Raw genomic sequence first — 27157 nt, forward strand, 5'->3', positions numbered from 1 at the left:
TAACTGTGGGTGGGGGGAATTAAAATGTATGTTCTCTCTGCCTGAGACCTCTCCTTACCCTGTTTATCACAATAGATGAGGAAAATGTGAACTTCACATCATAAAATATTTGAGGCTTCTGCTGTAGAACAATCCTTTGTTCTTCCGATTTCTAATTGTACCTCTGTATTTCTCTCCCCCATCCTATTCTTTTTCTCACCCTCTATATCTCATTTCTAAAAGTATCCCTTGTAAGGCTGTCTTACCTGTGTTCTTTGTCGTTCTTCTTTCTGTTCCTTTCCCTTTTTGTTTTCCTATTTCCTCTGGTAACATGATTTATTTAATCCAGCAAATTAGTATGTCATACTTTCCTGTTTTATCATGCACTCCTTATTTTTTATGACAAGTATGAAAGTTCACATTCAAATCTAATAAGTGGTAAACATTGTAAATTATGAAGTTGCTTTCCACATATGGGGTACCCTGGGTACAATGAAAATGAACACCCATGTTAGCAATGACTGTATAATGTATGGTACAGTGCTTTTAGGCTCCTTAGGCAGTATGTGTTATGGCCTTAAGTGTTCATACTCATACCCTTTGACCCAGGAATTTCATACCTTAGAATCCATTTGAAAGAAATAATCTTTTTTAGTATTTTTATTTTTCAATTACAGTTGACTTACAACATTATATTTCAGGTGTACAACATAATGATTAGACATTTATATAACTTGCGAAGTGATCATCCGGATAAATCTCATACCCATCTGATACCACGCATAGTTGTTACAATATTACTGATTATATTCCTTAGGCTAGACTTTACATTCCTGTGACTGTTTTGTAACTGCCAATCTGTACTTCTTAATCCATTCCCCCTTTTCACCCATCCTCCCAACCCCCCCTCCCATCTGGCAACCATCAAAATGTTCTCTGTATGTATGTGTGTGTTTTTGTTTTGTTTATTTATTTGTTTTGTTGAAAGAAATAATCTTAAATAATGAGAAGACTACCTTCAATGTCTAGCAGTAAGGGAGAATGATTATATGGATTATTTTATAGTCATGTAATATTATGCATAGAATGGAGAAAAGTACATAACTTTAAAAACAGAATAAAAATTTGTGCCTATAATAGAACTTGACAGATACAGATTTAACCTCTAACGTTGGTTAAAGTTATAAATTCACATAATTTATTTTAGAGCAATATGGCAGTATATCCATTTTAAATCCATATACCTTTTGACCTAACAATTCTTGTAGGTTGTCTTACCGATTAACTGATATGTGGCAAAATATTTGCAGTAATGATCATTGCAGCACTAATTATAGTAAGTCTATCCATAGTATTTTGTTAAATGATAAATAGATTTTTTCCTAGGAATTTATCTGAAGGAAATAATCAAGGCTGTGGATAGATATAAAACTAAGATATAGTTAGCCCTCTGTTTATAATTACAAAATAATATTAAAGTCCTGAATGTCCAACAGTAGCAGATTAATTAAATAAATTATATAGTCCATCAATGGAAAATTAGGCAGCATTGCACATCATGTTGTAGAAGAGTGTGATGCCATCATTCACTTCTACAACGTATAACACACTTGGTACACACATGCATGCACACAGGCCAGAAAAGGAAACACACACACCAAATGTTAACTTTTTTCTCTGGGTAGTAAGATACAGATGATTTGTATTTTTATTTTCCTTAAATGATGTATGACTATATTTATAAAATATATAAAAACCATGAGTATATTTTTTCTTGCTTTCCTTTTTTAAAAAATTTATTGACGTAACATTGGTTAAAAATTATATGTAAATTTCAAGTGTACAACATTTTAATTCAATATCTGTATGCTCTATTGCATGCTCACCACCTGAAATCTAGTTTCTTCATGAGTATGTTTTAAATTAATTTTGTGCGTATCTTTTCTGTATTTTTCTTTAATGGAAAAAAATGAGTATACTCATTTTATTGAAATAAAGATTTTGTTTTTGTGTTTTGGTTTTGGTTAGGGCATGTGTTGATAATCAACTAATTAACATAGTACCAAATAACTTGTACGTAGTTAATGAAGTTTAAAAACATTTTATTTTCATTTTAGGCCAGAAATATACATACGGGAGAGTTGGCTGCGGTGAAAATTATCAAATTGGAGCCTGGTATGTATTAACTCCTTCAAGAAAATTCTTGAACAGTTTTCTTATGCAGTTCATAAATATAGGACTTAAAAGCATTTCCATATTTTCTTCTTCCAAAAGAAATGTTGTCAGGGCAGTAGGATATCTCAAATATGATTAGATTAAATTGCACTGGAAGTTATTAGTTAAAGACAAGTTTGATATAATGGTTTTGTTGCTAAATAAAAATTGAAATTTGCACATTCAAAAATTGGAAGACACATTGACATTGTTAAAGTAATTTTATTTTAAAGTTATAGTGAGTTGTTGAACTTAATATTTACCTTTATGAGTGTTTGATTAGGAAAGTGTTCATTGATTTTTGGGGAGATATTCAGTAATATTTGGGAAAATGATATTTTATATGTCAGCTGTTTCGTGGCTGGTTGATTCTGGTCTTAGCGTAATGCTTATTTTTTTAAACACCTGTTTCTGTCAGAAGGCTGTTTGTTTTAAAACATACTGAGTAATTTACTTCGAAAACAAAAAAACTGTAAAACTTGAAACAATTTTATTATTTTGATATCCTCAAAGTTTCCTTTTTTCCTTAATGGGATCTTTTAAAAAAAAAAGTGTTAGAATTGATATTGTGCTCAGATTCACTGCCAAGAATAGGAAATTGAGAAATGTGTAAAGAAGAAAATAAAAATAATCTATTATTCTGTCGCCCACAGAGAACTGTTATTGCCTTTTGGTATATTTCCTTCCATTTTCTTTCTCTGTATACATGTGAACATTTAAAAAGTTCGAATATACTACTGTGTGCTGTCCCCCACCAACATTACATAAAGGGCATTTTCTAGGTCAGTGAATATATATATATGTATTTTTTTATTGAGGTATAATTGACATAGAACATTATATTATTTTCAAATAATGATTCATTATTTGTATGTATTGTGAAAGGATCACAATAAATCTAGTTAATATCTGTCACCATATATAGTTACAGATTATTTTTCTTATGATGAGACCTTTTAAGATATACTCTTTTAGCAACTTTCAAATATGCAGTGCAATATTATTAACCAAAATCCCTATGCTTTCTATACATTACATCCCCATGACTTACTTATTTTATAACTGGAAATTCCTACTTTTTGTACTCCTTCACCCATTTCACCCACCCCCCAACCTGTCACGTCTAATCTGTTCTCTGTATGTATGAGCTTGGTTTTTTGTTTTTTTTGGGTTTTTTTAAAAGAGTCTACACATATTTGAAATCTATTGAGTTCATTTGGTTGGTGCAAAAGTAATTTCAGTTTTTTAATTTTTTTTTTTTTTACCCTTTTAAACCGCAATTACTTTTGCACCAACCTAATAGCATAATGCCCTCAGGGTCCATCCATATGGTCAATACTAAAAGTTTCTAAAAGTAGTAATTCCCTCCAAGTTTTTTCACTGTGGTAAAAGACACATAACATATAATTTATCATCTAAACTATTTTTAAGTGTACAGTTCAGTGATATAAAATTCACTCATAATATTCTGCTACCTTCATCTTCAGAACTCTTCATCTTATAAAACTGAAACTCTATACCCAGTCAACAATAACTTCCCATCCCTCTCTTTCCCCAGCCCCTGGCAACCACCGTTCTATTTGCTATCTCTCTGATTTTGACTACTATAGGTCCTTTATATGTAATATTTGTCTTTCTATGACTGGTTTATTTCACTTAGGATAATGTCTTCAAGGTTCATCTATGTTGTCACATATGTCAGAATTTTCTTCCTTTTCAAGGCTGAATAATGTTCCATTGTATGTATATACCATATTTTACTTACCCATTTATTTGTTGGTGGACACTTGGGTCGCTTTCACATTTTAGCTATTGTGAATAATGCTGCTGTCAACATGAGAGTTCTTCAAGACCCTGCTTTTAAAGTCTTTTGGGTACATACCCAGAAATGGAATTGCTAGATCATATGGTAATTCTATTTTTAATTTTTTGAGGGACTGCCATACTGTTTTCCACAGTGGCTATACAATTTTACATTCCTGCCAACAGTGTTCAAGTGTTCCAATTTCTCCACGTCCTCGCCAACATTTTGTTATTTTTCTGTTTTGTTTGTTATAGCAGTCATCCTAGTGGTTGTGAAGGGGTGGTATCTCATTGTGGTTTTTATTTGCATTTCCGTAACAATTAGTGACGTTGACTATCTTTTTTTCTTTTTTATGTTGAGTATCTTTCATGTACTTTTTGCCATTTGTATATCTGCTTTGGAAAAATGTGTATTCAAGTCCTTCGTCCATTCTTGAATTGGTTTTTTTTGTTGTCTTTACTGAGTTTAGGAATTCTGTATATATTCTAGATATTAATCTCTTATCAGGTAATAATTTACAAATATTTTCTCCCATTCTGTGGGTTGCCTTTTTACTGTATTAATAGATTGTTTGATGCACAAAAATTTAAAATTTTCATGGAGTTCAATTTGTCGATGTTTTTCTTTTGTTGCTTCTGCCTTTAGTGTCATACCCAAGAGATCATTGCCAAATCCAATGTCATGAAGCTTCTGCTCTATGTTTTCTTCTAAGAGTTTTATAGTTTTAGGTCTTACATTAAAGTCTTTGATTCATTTTGAGTTTGTTGTTACATATGGTATTAGGTAATGGTCCAACTTTATTCTTTTGCTTATGTATATCCAGTTATCAACCATTTGTTGAAAAGACTATACTTGCCCCTTTCAATGGTCTTTGTATCTTTGTTACAAATTAGTTGAGCATGTCAACACTGTTTAGATACTGTACCTTTGTAATAGGTTTTGAAATCAGTAAGTGTGAATCTCCCAGCTTTGTTCTTCTTTTTCGAGATTGTTTTGGTTATTTGGGGTCCCTTGAGATTTCATATAAATTTTAAGATGGGTTTTTCTCTTCTACAAAAAAGGTTATTGGGATGAGGAGTTGTAATTTTTGACCAGGTAGGTGAATGGTTGATGATCTGTTTATTTGCTGCTTCCTAAAGTTAGACATGTAATAGTATGGCCGTAATTATGCCAAACAGTTTTTTTAAATTTGAGCAATTAAAATGGTTTTGTATTTCAAATAAAATATTTTTGATCATTATGTGTATGATTCATTCAAGAGATATTATTGTGGTAATGTATGCTGCAACACTTTAAGAATAAGCTTTCAGATGTGGCATAGTATCCTTTTATTCCTGGGTAATAGAAATTGTTATAGTAATACTATTTTACAGTCCTCTTAATAAGTTCCATGTAATAATTTTACAATTTTTTTTTTAAACAGGACTTTATTGGGGAACAGTGTGTACTTCCAGGACTTTTTTATTTTTTTTTCCAAGTCAAGTTGTTGTCCTTTCAATCTTAGTTGTGGAGGGTGCCGTTCAGCTTCAAGTTGTCCTTTCAATCTTAGTTGGGGAGGGCGTAGCTCAGTTCCAGGTCCAGTTGCCATTGGTAGTTGCAGGGGGCACAGCCCACCATCCCTTGCGGGAGTCGAACCAGTAATCTTGTGGTTGAGAGTCCACTGGCCCATGTGGGAATCGAACCGGCAGCCTTTGGAGTTAGGAGCATGGAGCTCCAACCGCCTGAGCCACCAGGCCGGCCCAATTTTACAGATCTTAACAACAGTGCTCAAGGGTTCTAATTTCTCCACATCCTTTAACACTTGCTGTTTTTGTGTTTTGTTATAGCATCCATCCTAATGGGTGGGAAGGGGTGATACCTCATTGTAGTTTTTATTTGCATTTCCTCCCTAGAATGATCTCCAAAATGTCACACAAATAGAAGAGAATATAACAGAACTATGCAAGCATTTGTCTCTTCTGGAGGAGTCATTTGAGCAAATATTCAAGTTATGTCTAAAGGACAGTTATAGTTTAGAAAATGAATGGGCTGGGTTCTCAGAGGAAACAAAGATGTTTATCTCTTTTCTGCCTTCGGTGAGGACACTGGGCTTATTACAGTGTTTCACTTACTATTTGACTTGAGGGTATCGCTTACTTTTGATTATAGTTCATACAATGAATTAATGAGTATGTTTTTTAAATCCTACAATTCTGACTTCTCAATAAGCTATTAAAAAGAAATATATATTATTATATGATGTTATTTGACACATAAGGATTAATTACTGGGACCATAAATTAAGACTCTTTGAAAGGTTGGAATTTCTCACTGCTTTGCTTTGTAAAAGATAAAAAGCTAGTGACTTTATGTTAGAGTTCATTCATATAGAAAGACTTACTAATGTTTAGAATCTTTCCTCCAAAAAGAGCAACAGAAATTCAGTAAATGCTTAATGATGTGATGTTAGTGTTTGACCATTTTTATATTCTGTTAGTTGCCTGTATTTATGCTCTGCCCAATTTTGTCAGGTTATTTGCCTCTCATAGTACTGATTTTTAAATGCCGTGTGCCTTTTGAGAATAGGGACTTTTCAGATGTTTGAAGTTTTCTCCCTTTGTCTTCTGACTTTGTACTCTGCTTATGATACTTTTCTGTTTCGAAGTATTTTTTTCCTCTTTGATAAATTGGTTGCTCCTCCTTTCTCTAACCCCTCCTTCTCACACTTAGGCCTTTTCTTACGGAATTCTAAAACCTTTTAACTGTAATTTCTTCTTGTTTTCATTTTTTTTCTTCCAACATTTATTTGTTCAACCAGGAGCAATTTTGTTGTAAGAGGTGAAGAAGAGCTAGGTCTGTTTTTTTTTCAAATGGCTGAACAGTTTCCCAAAGCTGTTTACTACAATCTCTCTTTTAGTCATAGGTTCAAAATGCCTGTTATCATAAACTGAATGTCCATGTAAACATGAGTTTTGTTTTCTGTTACAGTAAGTTTTTCCCCCTCCTATTTGTAGTTCACTACTATCCTGTTTTTGATTACTCTGACTTTTCATTGTATTTTATGATCTTCATTGTTTTTATTTTTTAGTTATTTCCTTTCTGCTTCAATAATTTTTTCCCTAGGAAACTTTAAATTCATTTTTATTAAATAGAAAAAAAGCTTGTGAGATCAATTTGGAAGACTTGGCATTTTGACAATATTAAGGATTTTTTCTTATTCAGGTCTTCAGCTTTTGCCACATAAATTTTCATATTTATGGTATTTCTTGCTATTGTAAGTGGAATTTTTCCCTATTATACTTTGTAGTTGGTTGCTGTTGAGACTTACGTAAGTCATTGATTTTATTGGACTTACTTTCTCTCTACAGTTTATAGAATTCATATTTTTCTGATAGTTTTTTTCTGATAATTTTTTATAGTTTTTCTGATAAAATTGTTATTTTCAGTGGGTTTTTTTTTTTGATGGGTTTTTTTTGCCTTGACTATAACTTTGTCAAACATTGATATTGTCAATCTACCTTTCTTTTTGTTTATGTAACATATGTCAAGTGGATAGAGCTGCTATGGGCCTATCATTTTACTTTAATCCTTTCCGGGTCATTGGTTTTTAGATATTTCTCTTACAAGAAATCATATTTGAGTTTTATTTTATAACCCAGTCTCAGTCTATTCTATTTTTAATAGATAGATAGTCTTTCTATTTTTAATAGATAGATCTATTACTGTGTTATTGTTTATTGAGATGTTTGATTTTCTGTTCTTGTGGGTTTTTTGTTTCTTGTTTTTAATGTTTTTTGAAGCTTTAAAAAATCATGGCCAGAAGTTTATTTTTTACTGCTGATAATTTGAAAGGAACAGCCTGTAGTTTTATCAGAGAGTGGCTTGTAAGACTGAATAATATACTTAAATTTGTGTTTTTGATTTATCAATTTAAATGAAATAGTCATTAACTTGCTAGATTTAAAAATGTTGAACTTCACATATTTACACTCACCCTACCTCTTCATCTTCTCTTTATCAATTTTCAGACATTTGTTTGTTTATTTGGGAGTTTTAGCCTCAGAATTTTTTATTGCACTGGGGTTTAAGTTGTGTGTTAGTTTGTGTATCTTTTCTTTTAAGAATTATAGTCAACTTATTATTTAGATTTAGTTTTATATTTAAATAGATTCAGTGCTCACTGTTCTTTTTTCATGCCATGTCCTTGCCATTCTGATGGACTTACTTTGTATCAGCTATTGATAGGATAGAGCATATAAGTATTAGGAATAATGTATTTTGAATCCACAAATAGATTATTCTTGCCAAAAATCTAGGCATTGCCCTTGATTTCTCTCTTTTATTTGCACTCCAGAGTCAATCTGTCAGCAAGTTCCTTTAACTTTTCCTCTAAAACATATCTTGAATCCAATTTCTTTTTAAATTTTATTTTTTTTATTAGTTTCAGGTGTACAGAACAATGTAATAGTTAGACATTTATCATTTATGTTCCTCACAAAGTGATAACCCCCCTCCCCCCATCTACTACCCCTCTGACATCGCACACAGCTGTTGCATTTCCACTGTCTCTATTCCTAATGCTGTACTCCACTTCTTGTGACTATATATATATATACATATATGTATGTGTATATATAATATATATATTATATATATATATATAATTATAATTGACATTCGTTATTGTTCAGCTTCAGGTGTATAGTGCATCCAATCTCTTCTCTTTACCGTCATCTCCACTCTCCTGGTCTTCCTGTTTCCTCTCTCAAACCTCCCATCCGCCACCATCTAGGTTCTACAAAACTGCCAGAGTGATCTTCTTAAAACACAAATCATAGTGCTCTCCTGTTTAAAACCTTCAGGGAGCTTCCAAATCCACTTAGAATGATATTCAGACTTTCAACCTTGCTTATAAAAACCTACATGATGTGCCCTGTTTCCTTCTCTGAGCTCATCATGTATCTTTTCCCCTTTCCTACTCTACCTTTTTTTTTTTTAATTTAAATAGTTCAGGATTAAACTAGCCCTTCCGTTCTTCCTGAAGTACTATTTTTCATGGTCTTTGCTCAGAAGACTCCTTTTACTCATGTCTCAAATGCCATGTCCTCAGAGAAATGCATTTCTAACTACCTAATTTAAAGTAGACACCCAGCCCCTTGTTATTTTAGTTCTATGCATAGGACACGGGACTGCCTGATACTTTGTGTGTGTGTGTGTGTGTGTGTGTGTGTGTGTGTATTTGTGTAAGGTCTGTTTCTCTCTCCTAGAATATAAGATCTATGAGAACAGTGATCTGTCTTTACTGTTATATTTCAGTATCTAGGCACATAGTAGGCACTCAATAAGTATTCTTTATACAAATGGATATTATAAATGTCTTTCTGTTGCAGTTGAATAAGAATGACCAATTGACCAGGTATAGAATTATTGCTCACACATTGTTCTCTCACCCTTAAAAAAAATGTATAGACATTTTCAACCTAGAATATCATTAGAGAAAACTGTAAGGCCAGCCTGATATTTTGTCTCTTGTAGGTGATTTGTTGCTTCTGACTGATTGTGGCACCAGTACTGTGAGATGTTCAGAAAATAAGGCCTTAGTATTTATCATATCTTTAGGTTTTGATTCATGGTTAATAGTAATTGTAATTTTAAAAATTAGTAACAACTATAAAATTAGTTACCTGAGAAATAAAAATAAGGGTTTTTTTATAGTTTATATATACTTTTCTTTTTAGTAAATAGTTTCACTTATTTTCATCATCTGTACTTTAGAATTTGAGGAATTGATACTCTGTGACTGATTTTATTCATTTGCATTGTTTCATTACATTTTATTTGTGGATTTGTTTTGTTTTTTACATTTAAAAAATGATTTCTATATGACCGTAGATTTTTATACCATGGTGTTTTAACATTTTCAGTAAAGCCAGAATAGATGGTGTTTTTTACATTTTTGGGATAGACTTAAGGGAATGTTTAGGTGAAAAATATGAATGTATGCTAAAGAATTTTCCCAACATTCAATTCAGATACTTCAAATAATTCTGGAGACAGTTGTATTTCAGAAATGAATTCTTAACTATACTCAGCAGCTTTTTTAAAAAATTGCACTGAAGCCAGTATAATACAAAAGTGCTTCCTTGTATCGATTTAACAGATGAGCTTGTTTAGAATTGTATTTAGACATGAAAAGATAATCATTTGCCAATATGACTTAGAAAAAGCTTTATGTCTGATAAAACATAAACAAGACTTTTTTTTTTAAGTAAATGAAATTGCAGCTGTAAACTTAATACTTTTCACCCCAGTTAAAAATAGATTGTTGAAATTTATAGTAATTTTAGAGTCCTGAGTTTTATTACAGATTTACTGACTTGCCCCTGGGAATTTAATTTTATAATATAGTATTTAAAATTTTACGGAAAAACAAATTGCTTTTGAAGCTTTTCATAATACTCATAAAAATTCTAAAGGGAACATTAGAGTTAAAAATAAAAATAGATTAGCACAGAGAATGGTTTTTTAATTATCCATAGAAATAATTGAAAAAGAAAATGAGTCAGCATTCCTTCCTATGCCCCTGTATTTTTGTTGCTCTTTGTATACACAGGCAAATAAATGATTATTATCAAGAATTATTTAGCAATTTCTATCTCTTTTATTAGTAGATAGTTATTATATATAGACACCATCTTACAAAATGGTGACATTCAAATATAGTTTGATTTACTAGTGATTAGTGTTGAAAAGAAACAATATCAGTGATACAATTTTGGTTTTTATTTTCGTTTTCCATCTCTTTGGTTAGGCATCATAACTGCCCTAGAAAAGCAGGCAGGTATTGTGATGATGTTTGTCACTGTGTTTTCCTGTCTGTGTCTGAATTTCAGCCTGCCCTCTAACTCATTTTACAGATGTTCATTTTGCTCAAACAAGTCTGTAGCTAGTGGCAGCCAACAGCCAGAACAGCAAGATTCTTGGGAAAGTTAATCATCAGAATCCTACTTTACCTTTCCCTCTCTTCTCTCCTTCCATTATCCCTCTTTTATGGTGAAACTATATGATAGTATTTTAAAGTTATGCAAATTATAGTTTGTTGAAAACTGTGTCTTGCTTACTGGGAAGGAATTTAATAAAGTCATCACCCAGAGTGAATAATGCGATATGCTTTTGTTTGCTTGCTTGTTTTTTAAAATGCTAAATTGAAACATTCATGAAATGGTTCAGTATGTTTAAATAACAAGTTAAATGTATTTCATGAGTGCAGGTAGTTTTCAAAATAAAAATCTTTAAATATCTTTGAGTAAATGTTTAAATTTTTCTTAGTTTTGTTTTGTAATAACTCCTGGAAGTATAAACAGGAAAGTAAAGTACGTTTTTAAAAAGTCAAGAAGTCTGTAAAGATTTAAACAGCCATTAGTTTGCCTTGTTAATGTTCTTGAAAGAAATCCCAAAGTAGGAGTTTTGGCCAAATAGGACAAATGTTAGCTATTCTGGTTAAGCGTTATGCTCTTGCTTTTCAGTGTTTACTTCTATTTTAAAATCTAATAGTCTAGATTTAAAAAAAATAATATGTAAAGTAAAATATTGATACCCTATTTTCACTATTTGGAAAATTCAGGTCTGAATTAGTGGAAAATGTTAATTTGAGGTCACAAATGCCCACCAAAAAAATTCTTTAATAAACGTTTTCTGCTATTTAATATGTAAAAATCACTTGTAATGTTAGGGAATGCTGTTTCAGTTAAATCCCAATTTGCTTTTGAACACAAGATAAAATTCAAATGAAGATATTTTTGTTACTGTGTAATAAAAAAGGTGAACTTCAATGTCAGGTTCTAAATTAGTGAATTTAAAAATGATAGGGTTTTTCTCTCTAAGTGAGTTTTCAGAATCTAAGATACGCATCTCTAAGAAAATGGCTTGTTAGAAATGACTTTCTCTATTTACATTCCACATAATTTTGCTCAATGGAAAAAATCATATTTCCTTATGACCAGCCAAAACAATCAAATTTACAAGATTGCTACCATCGTCATTATATTTTCATAGATATTTGAAAATTATCTGACAGAATATTTAGCCTTGGACTAATTGGTTTTCTGAAAATACTGCTAATTAATTAGCTGTACAGTAAAATCAGGTTTCTCTTTGGTGTCTATCTTTACCATGTATTTCATTTCATAAACTTAAGAAATGTATTTAGTAATTACTAGTACAAAAGGCTTTTGCCATTGCTTGATATTACAAATATTAATTTAAACATCTTTTTGTATTGTGAATGATATCAACATTTTTAGGTTACTGGATTTTTATTTTTAAAACATTTTAAAAAGTATTTTTAAACTTGAATATTCATCCAGTCATAGTGAAATGTTTAAACAGGGTATATTTATATAATTTTAATTATTTTTTTATTGCGGTAAATCTTTTAAAATACATCAGTACAATAGAAATAATAATAGCAGATGCTTGTATGGCACTTAATATGATCTTAGAAATAACTTTATTCTCAAAATAATCCTCTGCAGTTTTATTATATCCTTATATATAGATGAGGAAACTGAGAGGCTGAGTGCCTTGTAAGAAGATGAGAAATAATCAAATGCTAAAACATAGAGAAATAGGATATTGAGGCCAGCTTAGATCTTGAGGAAATTGTTTTGAACCAAATTCTGATTTGCCTTCTTTACTTTCTTCACATTTGGCACAATAGAGAGGATACAAGGTCCAATACCCATCCTAGGTGAAGAGTCATCACCCTGCAAAAGACTGGGACCCCAAAAGGCTTGTTGTCTGGGTAAACTGGAAGTAAACTTTCCTATCCTCCAACCAGGATCACAAAAAATATTGCCTGTTTTTTTTTTTTTTAATTTATTTTTCAATTACAGTTGACATACAATATTACATTAGTTTCAGGTGTACAATAGTGATTATACGTTTATATACCTTAGGAAGTGGTCACCCCGATAAATCTAGTACCCATCTGAAACCATACATAGTTATTACAATATTGACTATATTCCCTATGCTGTACTTTATATCCTTATAACTGTATTTATAATTGGCGATTTGTACTTCTTAATCCCTTTTCACCTTTTACATTCATCCTGCTAGTCCCCCTCCCATCAGTTTGTTCTCTGTATCTATGAGTTTCTGGTTTGTTTGTCCGTTTATTTTGGTTTTTAGATGCCGCATACAAGTAAAATCATATGGTATTTGTGTTTCTCTGTCTGATTTAGCATAATATACCCTCTGTCTAGGTCCATTCATGCTGTCAAAAATGGCAAATTTTCATATTTTTTTATTGCTGACTAATATTCCATTGTACATATGTACCACATCTTCTTTATCCATTCATCTATTGATGGGCACCTACGTTGCTTCCATACTTGGCTATTGTACATAACGTTGCAATGAACATAGGGGTGCATGTATCTTTTCAAATTAATGTTTTGGATTTCTTTAAATAAATACCCAGAAGTGGAATTGCTGGGTCATATGATAGTTCTATTTTTAATTTTTTTGAGGAACCTCCATACTGTTTTCCATAGTGGCTGCACCAATTTACAATCCCACCAGCAGTGCATGAGGGTTCCCTTTTCTCCATATCCTCACCAACATTTGTTTATTGCTTTATTGATAATAGCCATTCTGACAGGTGTAAGATGTCTCATTGTGGTTTTGATTTGCATTTCTCTGATGGTGAGTGATGTTGAACATCTTTTCATGTGTCTATTTGCCATATGTGTGTCCTCTTTGGAGAAATGTCTGTTCATGTTCTCTGCCCATTTTTTAATCGGATTATTTGGTTTTTTGATGGTGAGCTGTATGAGTTCTTTATATATTTTGGATATTAATCCCTTATTGAATGTATCATTTCCAAGTATCTTTTCCCATTCAGTAGGTTGCCTTTTGTTTTATTGATGGTTTCCTTTGTGGTACAAAAGCTTTTTAGTTTGATGTAGTCCCATTAGTTTATTTTTGCTTTGGTTGTCTTTGCCTTAGGAGACATATCGAAAAAAATATTGCTAAGACAAATGTCAAAATGTTTATTGCCTGTGTTTTCTTCTAGGAGTTTTATGGTTTCAGGTCTTACATTTAAGTCTTTACTCCATATTGAGTGTATTTTTGTAAGCCTTGCAGTACAGTTTAATATCAGGCAGCATGATACCTGCAGCTTTGTTGTTCTTTTTCAATACTGCTTTGGCTATTTGGGTTCTTGTGTGGTTCCATATAAAGTTTAGGATTATGTGTCCTAATTCTGTGAAAAGTGCATCGGTATTTTGATAGGGATTTCATTGAATCTATAGACTGCTTTAGGTAATATGGATATTTTAACAATGTTAATTCTTCTTATCCAGGAGCATGGTATATCCTTCCATTTATTTATGTTGTCTTCATTTGCTTTCTTCACTGTCGTACAGTTTTCCGAGTACAGGTCTTCAACCTCCTTGGTTAAATTTATTCCTAGATATTTTATTCTTTTTGATGCAATTGTAAATGGGATTTTAAAAAATTTCTCTTCCTGATAGTTTGTTATTGGTTGTAATGACGAGCGGGGAAAAAATATGGGAGGAGCACACTCTAGAGTGAGGCTAATGAATTTATTTAGCAATGTCAAATCGATGTATTTAGCAATATGCAATAGCAAAAAACAAAGGCAATTAATAGAACGTACTAATGACAGAAAGTAAAGGTGGTTAAGACAAAGCTATATACATTGATAACAATGTCATGTCAAAGGAGTACACATACCTACAGGTTTAAGAGATCTCAACACATGTTTACTATTGATCCAATATCACTGGGCTAAATACACAAATAACATCAGTAAGGAGTATCCAAAAGCAGTAATAAGCTTTATAGGATAGTAACTATTACAGTAGATGCCAAAAGCTCACCAAACTGGGGGAGAACAGCACTGGAAAAGTCATAAATCAAAACCTTGCCAGGTCTGTAGCTGAGAGAAACTCAAGCGTCTCCCACACCGCTGCTTGTTAGTTCCCAAGACTGCTGCTGCTGCTGCTTTTGTAGTTGTTGTTGGAAGTTAGGAAGTCTTCTGATACTGCAAGCTGCAAACTGCATACAAGTTCCCAAAGATGCTAGCATGATGACAATTCACCAACAAAAGAAGTTTCTACTGTCCATTGAGACAAGTTCCAATCTCTTACTCTGAAACAATCCAATCCTGAAAAGCAGTCCTGAAACAGCAAATCTTCTGAATAGCAATCTCTTGAAATAGCAATCAATCAATATCCAGTCCACCTGAGGTCTGTCTTACATATCTCTTTAGATGCACCCCAGAGCCAAGTTTTGTGTTCCTGCCTCCCCTCTCAAGGAATAGCCAGTTCCAGAAGGGTCTGACAGTCAATGATATGAATGCTGCCCATCCGGCTGAAGGGCTAGTTCATCCGGATGAGCAGCAAGGCCTGGCAATGTGCCTGTCATGTCATCCTTATACAACTTAGCGACTTCTTCACTTCATCTGCTGATGCGGACGAAACAGACAGGAAGCAACATCATCTCATGTCTCCCCTGCCTGGAATGAGACAGAAGGGGGAATTGCAACCTCATCTCATGTCTCCCCTGCCCGGGAGAATGAGACCAAAGGGGGAATTTATTCAACCCCTGATCACTGCACAGAAATCACCTTATATGCAGGAACAGACAAAACCTAATACAGAAGTTAACACCAGCCGATGAAGGAAAATTTTCTTCAACATCTTCCCTATATTGGTGTATAAAAATGCATCTGATTTCTGAATATTAATTTTGTATCCAACTTTACTGAATTCATTTATTCTAATAGTATTTTGGTGGAGTCTGTAGGGTTATCTCTATATAGTATCATGTCATCTGCAAACAATGACAGTAAATATTGCTTGTCTTGAATTGGAGTCATACTATGTGTGTGGCTTTAAAAACCATGGTTTTTTAGTTTTAGATGTCTCTTAGGATGGCAAACCCAACCACTTAGCAGAAGCTAATGTGATCTCTTACCTTTTACTCAAGGTTCAGAAAATTCCCACAGATAAAGTTCCAAGAAATAAGAGCTCCAATAAATGGTTTGAAGTGGAAAAATGAGTTCTCCTGACCACATGTCCTTATTCCCGCTCAAAAATCACAAAAAAACCCAAGGTATTAAGGTGCCTTGAGCAAGAGCTAGTGGAAAGACAGCAGAATAGACCCATAAAGAATCAGATTTTGGAATTCTATACTCTCTATATATACATGATTAGGTAAATAAAGATTTGAAACAGTAAAAAGTAATAAACTGTTAAAAGAAAGACAAACAAATTTGGAAAATAACCAAACTGAGCTTCTAAAAGTGAAAAATAATTATAATTTAAAATTCAGTAGATCTAACAAGTGAGACATCACTATACCATAAGTTATTTAACCATTCTTTCATTATTAAGTCACACTATAGAGAACATTCATCTCTGCACATCTCAAGAAAAAAAATTTTGAAGTGAAATTATGAGTTCAGATATTTTGTACATTTTTAAGGTTTCTGGCTTTGTAGAAAAAAGTGTATTTATCTACTATTTATTGTCAAGTTTTCCTTCTTCCATATGTAGAGACTTAAAATGTAACATGGTGATCAAGTTATTTTGTTTTTCAGGAGATGATTTTTCTTTGATTCAACAAGAAATATTTATGGTTAAAGAATGTAAACATTGCAACATCGTTGCCTTCTTTGGGAGCTATCTCAGGTAAAAAAAAAAAAAGCATCAGTCTCTCTTTGTATTTTGTATTTCTTTGCTACTATTCTCCCTTTCATGTTAGTGTTGTTATGTATATAAATTTTTTAAATTACAATGTCTAAAGTTTCTCAAGTTTTATTGTTTCCCATTATATTAATAGTGACACCTCCGTTGATGCAGTTATACCTTATCTGGGAAACTTAATGAAATTTTATGAGTGATTACAAGTAACTGTTTTAGCTTATGAAAGAGATCATATTCTAAGTCATGTAAGATGGGAACAAAGCTGAGGTTAATTATGTTTTGCTGTATCTTGACGAGAGACTGGGAGGGCAATTTCCTGTTGCATTCTGTAATCCATCCTGAATCTTGGCGTTTTGAAGAACGCCAGGCTTCAGGGTATCTCAGTGACCAAGCATTACTAGCTAACGTGATTTTCTCTTTCCTGTTAGTCGGGAAAAATTGTGGATTTGTATGGAATACTGTGGTGGAGGATCACTTCAAGACATTTACCACGGTATGTACTGTTCACTTGTCTTTGTTTGAAAACTGACTGACTTCATAATGGTTGTTTCACATTACTTTCTTCTGTTCTGCTGCTCATTAGTGCATAAAAGAAATCTAAATCTAATTTTTTTGTTGGTTGTTCAGTTAAATTTTCTGGAGCTTGAACTGAGAAATTCAGGAGTACTTGAACAATCCAACGTTTACTTTTTAAATGTAATCTCTAGGAAAGTATTTTATCTACAGATGAAACTGCCTAAACTTGCTTGTAAATGAGAATTGAAACGCAAAGGGTAACTCTCACGTAAAGGAAATTATACATGTTAATAGTAATTTAACCTGCTAACTAGGAAAGCAATTTAATTGCTTTTATAATATTTTTGTATTAAAAATATATAATTTTTTAAAATATGGAGTATTTTATTTAGCATTGTTAACAGGCAGTTTTCTGAGTTTAATTTGACTTTGCCTCATAATACTGTTTAGATATAGTTTTCACTTTTGCTCTACAGTTTAACTTCTCTAGTTTGTTTTGTTGTTGACAATTTCCTGAATTTCTAGAGTTTATGAGACGTAAGCATAGATTCTTATAAAATAATTTCTTTATTTAACTGTATATGGGATAGTAAAACTCCCATTGCAATTGTGCATTGTATAAGTTATTAAGAATTAGGTATTTTTAAACATTTTAGAAGTATTTTTAGACGTTTCCATGTTGAAATCTATATTAAAAGCCTTATCAAATTTCATTCAATTTACAAATACCATAGTAGATGTAAAAACAAGTGCTATTCCAGTTTAATAGTTGTAGCTTGTAGAGGTTGAATTTTTAAAATTTCAATCAATAGAGCAGTGGTTAAATATACACTGCATCTATAATATGGAATACTATGAAGCACTTATAAAAGATAAAGTAGTTCCATTTATATTGACCTGGGGGTATCTGCCCAAAGCCTTTTTTGAAATGGAAAAAATGAATCATGAAAAAATATGTATAGCATAATGGATCATACTTAGACTTTTTAAAATTGCATTTCTAAAACTGTGTATATGATGGTAAATGCATGGCAAAATGAAAGGATACATATCAAATTTATAAGTCATTAGCTCTAGGGAGGAGCAGTGGGACTCATAAGTAAAAGTTCGAATTAATGAAAATGTATTGATGTATTATTTAATTCTAAATTAGTAAGTATAATAATTATCTAATTTTGTCACAACAAATAACCCATGATAAAAAAACTTGTGACTGATGTCTCAACTCTGGTCACTGCCTCTTTTTGTTTAAAATAATATTCAATACCACATAAATATTACAACTATACAAAATGTTACAGTTTTAAAGCAAGAACTAATCCCATTTTTTTAAAAGAGAAAAATGTGTTTTGTTCCTTTATTCAATGATTTTATGAAGAATTATGATATTTTATATAAAGTTTTTATATAATAATTACAATTGTAATCTATACACATTTACTGAATGATAACTCAATATGGATAAATAAAACTATATAGTTGGCCTTTTTCATTACTTGTTTCAAACTTAAAGAACTGTTTTGAGACATTATTTCTTCATGAAATTTCTACTTTCCATTATTAAAACCTGGTATTAGTTGAATTAAATTGAATCTAAGAAGTATCCATTTCTGTAAATAGTATATTAGATAGCATAGCAATCAAGAGCATCTACACTTACAACAAACTGTTAATAAAGTGACTTTCCTTCTTTTACTATTATTCCATCAAGTTACTAAGAATCAAAATGTTATCTTTCTTAGTCGGTGTAGAGAGCTGGTGATAAAAATATGCAGTAAAATATTTCTCTTAAGTAAAGATTACATGTAAGTACCTGATTTGGTTTCACTGTCAGCAAGTACAGATTTAAATACTGTCTCATGATGTTGGACATATTTCCAAAATCTCTGGTTGGTACTTGCACAAGGATTTTATATTTCATATTAGGGAGAGATCTGGTTGTCAGAAGTGATGTGCTTGCTTTTTAAATTCTTAGAGAACATGTTGAATCAAGCCTCCCTGTTTTGATAGCTATAGTAAAGAATTATATTAAAGAAATAATATTTTGACCTTTAAAAAAGTATATGATGCCTTTCTCCTTTCTGTACATTTTATCAATTGATCTCTTTATGGTTCTCCACTTCTCTGTATAGCTGTATTTAATTATACATGTTTTTCTCATTTGTTGCAAAAATTTTTCTGGATTGAGATCAATGTCCATTGCTTCCTATAGAGCAGTCACCCAACAATATATATAGAAGACGTTTTATAATAGTTTGTCATTTTTAAAGTAGACTGTTTTTAATTTGTTGTATTCAAATGTATAGCAATGTTGTCTCTCTTTTTTTTCTTTCTAGTTACTGGACCATTATCAGAATTGCAAATAGCTTATGTATGCAGAGAAACTTTACAGGTATTTTACTTATGTAACTAGAAAGGCAGTTTTAGTTTTGCTATTGAAAATTATAAAATGGTGATCTGCCCCCCCAAAAAACACTAAATCAAATTTTTTTCAGTTAAGTTCTCGTATTGTAATTCTATAAGTGTGGTTATTTCTTTCGTAAATGAATCACGGAATTCATTTAAGCTGATGCTGACGTACACAGTGGTCTTTTGCCATTTCTCCCCAAAATAAAATAAATTAAAATAGTGAAAACCCAGAATCTTACCTGGAAACCCTAATTTTATGTGATATTAATAAGTCATTGATAGCAGAATCTTTTTTTTTATAAGCTTGGTAAATATTATATTAAGCAGAGGTGTCTTTATTTCAGATCTATGAGAACTTTCATTACGTTGAAGTAGTTGTAACTCTTCAGTAGGAGTACAGAGTATGCGGCATTTCTCCCAGTTTGGTTTTTTTCAGTGTCCTGAAAAACTATTCATTGAGAAAATTAGCAGTTAACAATTTTTTTATATACTTTAAGGCATTTAAATTAGGAAGAGGGATTAAGTAGTACCGTGTTTCCCTGAAAATAAGACCTAACTGGAAAATAAGCCCTACCATAATTTTTCAGGATGACCTTCTCTGAACATAAGCCCTAATGTGTGTTTTGGACCAACAATTAGTATAAGACCCAGTCTTATTTTCGGGGAAACATGGTAGTGCTTGTGTTTCATATTGTAATTTACAACTGATAATTGTTAATTGATGCTTCTATCCCTACATTTCCTAGATTACGTAGTTTGTTTAAGAGTCAGATTGCTGTTCTATATGTTTTTCTGTATTTTAGGAAGTGGGAGATTGACGTGATTTAAGAGAAAGCTCAAGTCATTTTGAAAAGAGTTGGTTTCCATGTGCTTTCAAAGACATACCGTGCTAAATCTTATTGTTAGATATATGAAGTAAATTTCGTGTGTGTACATACATATATATTTCTGTAGCATTCACATAACAGAGAAATCTACTGTTTGTATTCACATAAAATAGAAAACTAATCATAAACTCATAGCAGAGAATTGACAGATTAATTTTCTTTATATCTTAATTTCCAAAATTGCTTCTGATAAGTAATGGACAGAGTACTGAATATAACAAAACAAAAACTTAAGTTTGCATTCTGGCTCTGATATGTAAACATAATCTCTTCTACAGTTCTAGTTCCCCGAGAATAAAATGAGTCTTTGGAAGGGATGACCTAAAATAAGTTCCAATTTTAAAATTCTGTTACGCTGACAAACTTCTACATCTGGGGTCTGCCAACAGATGAATGGATAAAGAAGGTGGCACACACATACACACACTGGAATGTTATTAAGCCATTAAAAAGAAGGGAATCCTGTCATTTGTGACAACATGGATGAACCTGGAGAACATTATGCCAAATGAAGTAAACCAGGCACAGAAAGACAAATACTGTATGACCTCTCTTATATGTAGAATCTAAAAAAGTTGAACTCACAGGTGCAGGAAGTAGAATGGTAGTTATTTATTTTATGAATGAATCACAGAATTCATTTAAGGGACTGGAATTCATATCACGGACTGGGCAAAGGAGGAGAAGAGAAATGGGGAGATATTGGTCAAACACTATAAAGTTCCAATCATGTAAATTGACTGATTATTAATGTATAACATGATGACTATAGTTAATAATACTGTATTAAAGACTGAAACTATGCTAAGAGAATAGATTTCAAGTACTTTAATCACAAAAAAACATGGTAGCTACTTTGACTTAAGTAATCACTATGTATATGTATATTAAATCCTCATGTACACCTTAAAAACAGAGTGCCAAAAAAATGTATACAAGTGGACACTTTGGTCAGTGTTGCTCAAGCAGTAGTTTGCCATAATCAGAAGTGTCTGGATGCTGATGGCAACCACTCTGAGCACCTCTTATAATTGCAGAAGTCAAACGTGACTTGTATTCATTTTTTGTTATTGGTATATGTTGAGTATTACAATTTTAATAGTTTTTTCCTTTCTTAAAATGTGTATACATTTTTTTGGCACCCTCTGTATATACAGTTTTATTAAATAATTGTTTTAAAAAAGAAAGGGTAGAAAATTGTCAGAATGGAAAAAAGCAAGAACTAACTAGATGCTGCCGACAAGAAAATACTTTTATAAAGACACAAATAGGTGAAAAGTAAAAGAAAAACAGATAAACCATAATAACTATTCAAAACAAAACCAGAGTGGCCATATTCATATCAGACAAAGTAGACTGCAGAGCAAAGGCTATTACTAAAGGTTATTTCATCAAAATAACAACCCTAAATGTTTATGCCCCTAATCACACAACTTCAAAATAAACGAGCAAAAACTGGTAGAACTGCAAGGAGAAATAAATCAATGCACAGTTATAGTCAGATACTTCAGTACCCCTCACAATAATTTTATGGAACAAATAGACAGAAAATCAGGAAGAATATGAAAGACTTGAGAAACACAGTCAATCAACTTGACCTTACTGACATTTTAGTCCAACAGCAGTTGGATGTATGTGCTTTTCAAGTGCCCACAGAGTACTTACCAAGATAGACCATATTCTGGGCCATAATATATGTCTCAGTACATTTAAATGATTTAAGTAATACAAAGTATATTCTCTGACCACATGCAGTTAAATTAGAAATCAATTGACAGAAATATTTCTGGAATATCTCCAAATTTGTGGAAACTAAGTAAAGCACTATTAAGTAACCCATGGGTCAAAGAAGAAATCAAGAGAGAAACTAAAAAATATTTTGAACTAAATGAAATGAAATCACAACAAATCAAAATTTGGGATGCTACTAAGGCAGTAGTTAGAGGGAAGTTCATAGCATTAAAGAGGTGTTTAACTCTTTGAGCAAGGAAGAAAAGTGTAATATCAATATCCTCAACTTTCCACCTTAACAAACTACCGTGTTTCCCCAAAAATAAGACCTACCTGGACAATCAGCTCTAATGCATCTTTCGGATCAAAAATTAATATAAGACCTGGTCTTATATTATATTATATAAGACCCAGTCTTATTTTACTATAAGACACAAATTACTAATATTACGACAGACTCTACAAATATTAAAAGGATAATAAGGATCGTCAATACCCAAGGTTTAATTTTTGTTCCAAAAGACACATTAGAGCTAATTGTCCGGCTAGGTCTTATTTTCGGGGAAACACGGTAGAAAAAGATGAGCAAATTAAACCTGCAGTAAGCAGAAAAAGAAAATAATGAAGATCAGAGTGAAGATCAATTAAACAGAAAGCAGAAAACATAAGAAATTAATGAATCGGGGACAACTGGATGGCTCAGTTGGTTAGAGCGCGAGCTCTGAACAACAAGGTTGCTGGTTCAATTCCCGCATGGGATGTTGGGCTGCACCCCCTGCAACTAAGATTGAAAACGGCGACTGGACTTGGAGCTGAGCTGTGTGCGCCCTCCACAAGTAGATTGAAGGACAGTGACTTGGAGCTGATGGGCCCTGGAGAAACACACTGTTGCCCAATATTCCACAATAAAAGTAAAAAAAAAGAAAAAAAATCAAGGAATCCAAAATCTGATCCTCTGAGATCAATAAAACTGACAAACTTCTAGCCAGATTGATTATGGAAAAGCCTACAACTTAGATGAAATGGACGATTTTCTGTGAGAGATACAAACTACCAAAATCCACTCAATTAGAAATCATCTGAATAGTCAATATCTATTCCCACAAATAAATCTCCCAGCTAGATAATGTCATGGATAAATTCTATCAAACATTTAAGGAAGAAGTAATGCTAATTCTACACAAATTCTTCTAGAAAATTGAAGAATAGAGGATACTTCCCAAATCATTTTATGGGCCAGCATTGCTCTAAAACCAAAATTAGACAACGTTACAAGAGAACAAAACTACAGACTAATATCAACAGACAATAACTACAGACTAATAACTACAGACTAAATGCAAAATTAAAAAGGAAAATAAAAGTTAACAAAGACAATCCAACATTATATAAAAAAGATAATATATCGTAAAGGGGTTTTATCCTAGAATGCAATGTTGATCTAACATTCAAAAATCATTTCAAGTAATTGACCATATTAATAAACAAAAAGAAAAACTGCAGAATCATCTGGACACAGAATAAGCATTTAGCAAAATCCAACACTCATTTGTGACTAAAATTCTTAGTATACTTGGAATACAAAGGAACTTGTTCAATCTGATAGAGTCCTTATGAAAAACCTACAACTGTATCATACTTAATGGTAAAGACTAGATGCTTTCCCACCAAGATCAGTCAAAACATGCAAGATGTCTGCTCTCATCACTTCTTTTTAATATTGTACTAGACATTTCAGCCATTGCAAAAAAAAAAAACAACAATGAAATAAAAGGCATCGAGATTAGAAAGTAAAACTGTCTTTATTCACAGACTACACAATTATCTTATGTAGAAAATGGAACAAAATCTACAAAATAGTAACCAGAGCTAATAAGTGAAGCTAGAAAGGTCGCAGGATTCAAGATCAATATACAAAATCAATTGGATTTTTATACACTGGCAACAGACAATCAAATTAAAATTAAAATACCATTTATAATAATAAAAATTGTATTCTTAGAGATATATATGACCAAAGATGCATAAATACCTGTGTACTGAAATCTATAAAATTGCTGAGAGAAATTAAAGAAGACCTAAATGGAGAACTATACAATATTCATGGATCAGAAGATGCAGTACAGTAAGATGTTCTCCCAAAATCCAAGGAAGCTTTTTTGTTTTATAGGAGCTGATTCTAAAATTCCTGCAGAAATAGAAAGGACCTGGAATAGTCAGTCAAACGACTTTGAAAAAGAAGAACAAAATTTGAAGTCCAACAGTAACAATTTCAAGACTTATAAAATGACACTAATCAAATCATAGTAGTGTTGGCATAAGGACAGATAACTGGCTCAGTGAAACAGAATAGATAGACCAGAAATAAGTCCATATGTGGCCTATTGATTTTTGACAAATGTGTGAAGAATTAATTCACTGGAGAAAGGATAGGCTTTTCAATACATGGTACTGGAATAACTGAATATCTATATACAAACAAATGAACCTCCAAGTCATATTTTGCACCATATATAAACATTAATCTCATACTCGTAGACCTAAATATAATAGAAAATATAAAACTAGAAATTCTAAAAGAAAACATAGAAAATTTTGCTATCTTGAGTTAAAGCAAAGCCTGTTCAGACATAACATGAAAAGCATGATCCATAAAAGAAAATCTTGGTAAATTGGACTTCATCAAAATTAAAAACTCTCCTCTTCAAGAGACACTGTTAAGGGAATGAAAGGACAAGCTGCAGACTAAAACAAAAAATTTGCAAACTATATACCTGATCAAGGACATGTATATAGAGTATATAAAGAACTCTCAAGACTCAATGATAAGAAAACAACAACTAAATAAGTAAGTGGACAAAAGATTTAAACAGACACTTAACCAAAGAAGTTATATGGACGGCAAATAGGACATGGAAAAGATGCTCAACATCATTAGTTATTAGAAAAATGTGTATTAAAACCACAGTGAGATACCACTACATACCAGTTAAAGTGGCTAAAGTTAAAAAGACTTAACTTTGGATGGTTGGTGAGGATGTGGACTAATTGGAAATCTTATACACTGCCAGTTTCAATGTAAAATGGTACAGCTGCTCTGGAAAACAGTATGGCAAGCACCAGAAGTTTAACTTGTACCATCATATGATCTACCCATTGCACTGCTAGGTGTTTACCCAAGAGGAAAAAAATCCTACGACTGTACATGAATTTTCATAGCAGCTTTATTTTTTATAGCCAAAAACCTGAAAACAACCCAACTACTCAAATGTCTTATCAACAGGTGATTGGATAAACAAATTTGCTATATCTATACAATGAACTACTAAGTAATAAAGAGGAATGAACTATTGATATACACATTAACAAGAAATGTCATATTAGTTATTGTGAATGAAAGCGCCAAAGAAAGAATGCACTGTGATTTTGTTTACACAAAACTAGAAAATTAAAAAATGATCTACAGTGACAGAAAGATCAGCATTAATGTCTGCTTATATCACTAAGAGACAGCCAGACATTGTGTAATTCTTAATGGACATCAGTACCAGCTGAACAGTGCATCCTTCCCAGAGGTCTGAATTTCAGTTCCACAGAACTCTTCTTCTAGGCTTCTTAAGTATTAATGACGCCAGCCCTTTTCTGCCCCTGTCCCCCTCAGTCCTAGACTTGGTAGCAGCTTCCTACAGTTGCTGCTTCTGTAATACCTTAGTTCTCTCTGGGCTTTTTTAGTTCTAGAGTTCAAATAACTCAAGTTAGTTCAGTCTCCTGGCTGGACTCGGACTGATAATAGCACCCTCCCATCTTGCCAATATAATTCAGTCTTCAATCTCATCAAGACCCTACATTTAAGTGCTCATTTACTGGTAATACAGGGGGTCAAAGGACCTTGTTAACATTGTTGGGATGTGACTAGCAAAATCTAAATCCTGGGAGATGCACAGGATAAACAGCACTTTTTTAAACAGAAGCTTACAGGGGAAAAAATAATAAGATAGCGCAGAGGATTCTATAGATTAAAAGAGAAGAAGGAGTCATGTCATCAAATTGCAGCGTACAAACCTTTTTTGGATCCCACTTTAAACAATTGTGAACCTGGATGTTTGGTAATATTAAAAATTATTAATGACAAGGACATAATGTCGTGATTATATGTTTTCAAAAAGTTACTACCTTAGTGAATGAAATTATATGAAATTGGGGACTTCAAAATAATATGGTGATGGAGGGGGCGTGTGTAGTATGTGAGGCTCAAGATGAAACGACTGGCTATGATTTCATACTTGTTCAGTCTAGGTGATGGGTACATAGGGATTCATTGTATTGTTACTCAGCTTTTATATATGAAGTTTTCTATAATAAAAATTAATGAAAAAAAGATAAGTATGTGTGGGAGAAACTTTGGTAGCATTGGATATGTTAATTGTCTTACTTGTGATGATGGTGTTGTAGGAAAATTTTTCTGATTTTTACCAGAAAATGCATTTGAAATCTTAAAATGTAGTAAATATTGGTTAGTAAAAAGAAACTCATTGTAAACTCCCCCCTAAGAAAAGAACATTCTGATTTTTCTTATGCAGTAAGAATTCAAGTAGAAAATTTAGATGCCCAGTTCGCAGTTTTGCTAATGCTACCTTTTTTTTTTTTTTTTTAACTTCAGGGGCTTGCCTATTTGCATACTAAAGGCAAAATGCATAGAGATATCAAAGTAAGTTTATTTAATATGTTTAAATTGATAACTTTACGGGAAGGAATTTTATGATGTTAACTAAATATTTGTATTTCTTTTTAGGGTGCAAATATTTTATTGACAGATCATGGTGATGTAAAATTAGGTATGTTATTTCACGTTCCTAACATTTTTTCCAAATTAAAAAAAAAATTTAATGAGAATTAACACT

The 27157-nt window shown here is 32.2% G+C and overlaps 1 protein-coding gene across 3 annotated transcripts in view; it reads left to right on the forward strand.

The window, feature by feature from the left end:
* Window positions 1-27157, forward strand: part of MAP4K5 (mitogen-activated protein kinase kinase kinase kinase 5) — a 91920-nt gene that overhangs the window by 16679 nt on the left and 48084 nt on the right. For all 3 annotated transcript variants that reach the window (XM_033107796.1, XM_033107795.1, XM_033107797.1), the window contains exons 3-8: window positions 2097-2154; window positions 16608-16698; window positions 17142-17206; window positions 19566-19621; window positions 26917-26964; window positions 27049-27091. In XM_033107796.1, coding sequence (XP_032963687.1) covers window positions 2097-2154; window positions 16608-16698; window positions 17142-17206; window positions 19566-19621; window positions 26917-26964; window positions 27049-27091 — 361 coding nt within the window. The remainder of the gene's footprint in view (window positions 1-2096; window positions 2155-16607; window positions 16699-17141; window positions 17207-19565; window positions 19622-26916; window positions 26965-27048; window positions 27092-27157) is intronic.

This window comes from Rhinolophus ferrumequinum, chromosome 6, assembly GCF_004115265.2.
Source record: "Rhinolophus ferrumequinum isolate MPI-CBG mRhiFer1 chromosome 6, mRhiFer1_v1.p, whole genome shotgun sequence".
NCBI lineage: Eukaryota > Metazoa > Chordata > Mammalia > Chiroptera > Rhinolophidae > Rhinolophus > Rhinolophus ferrumequinum.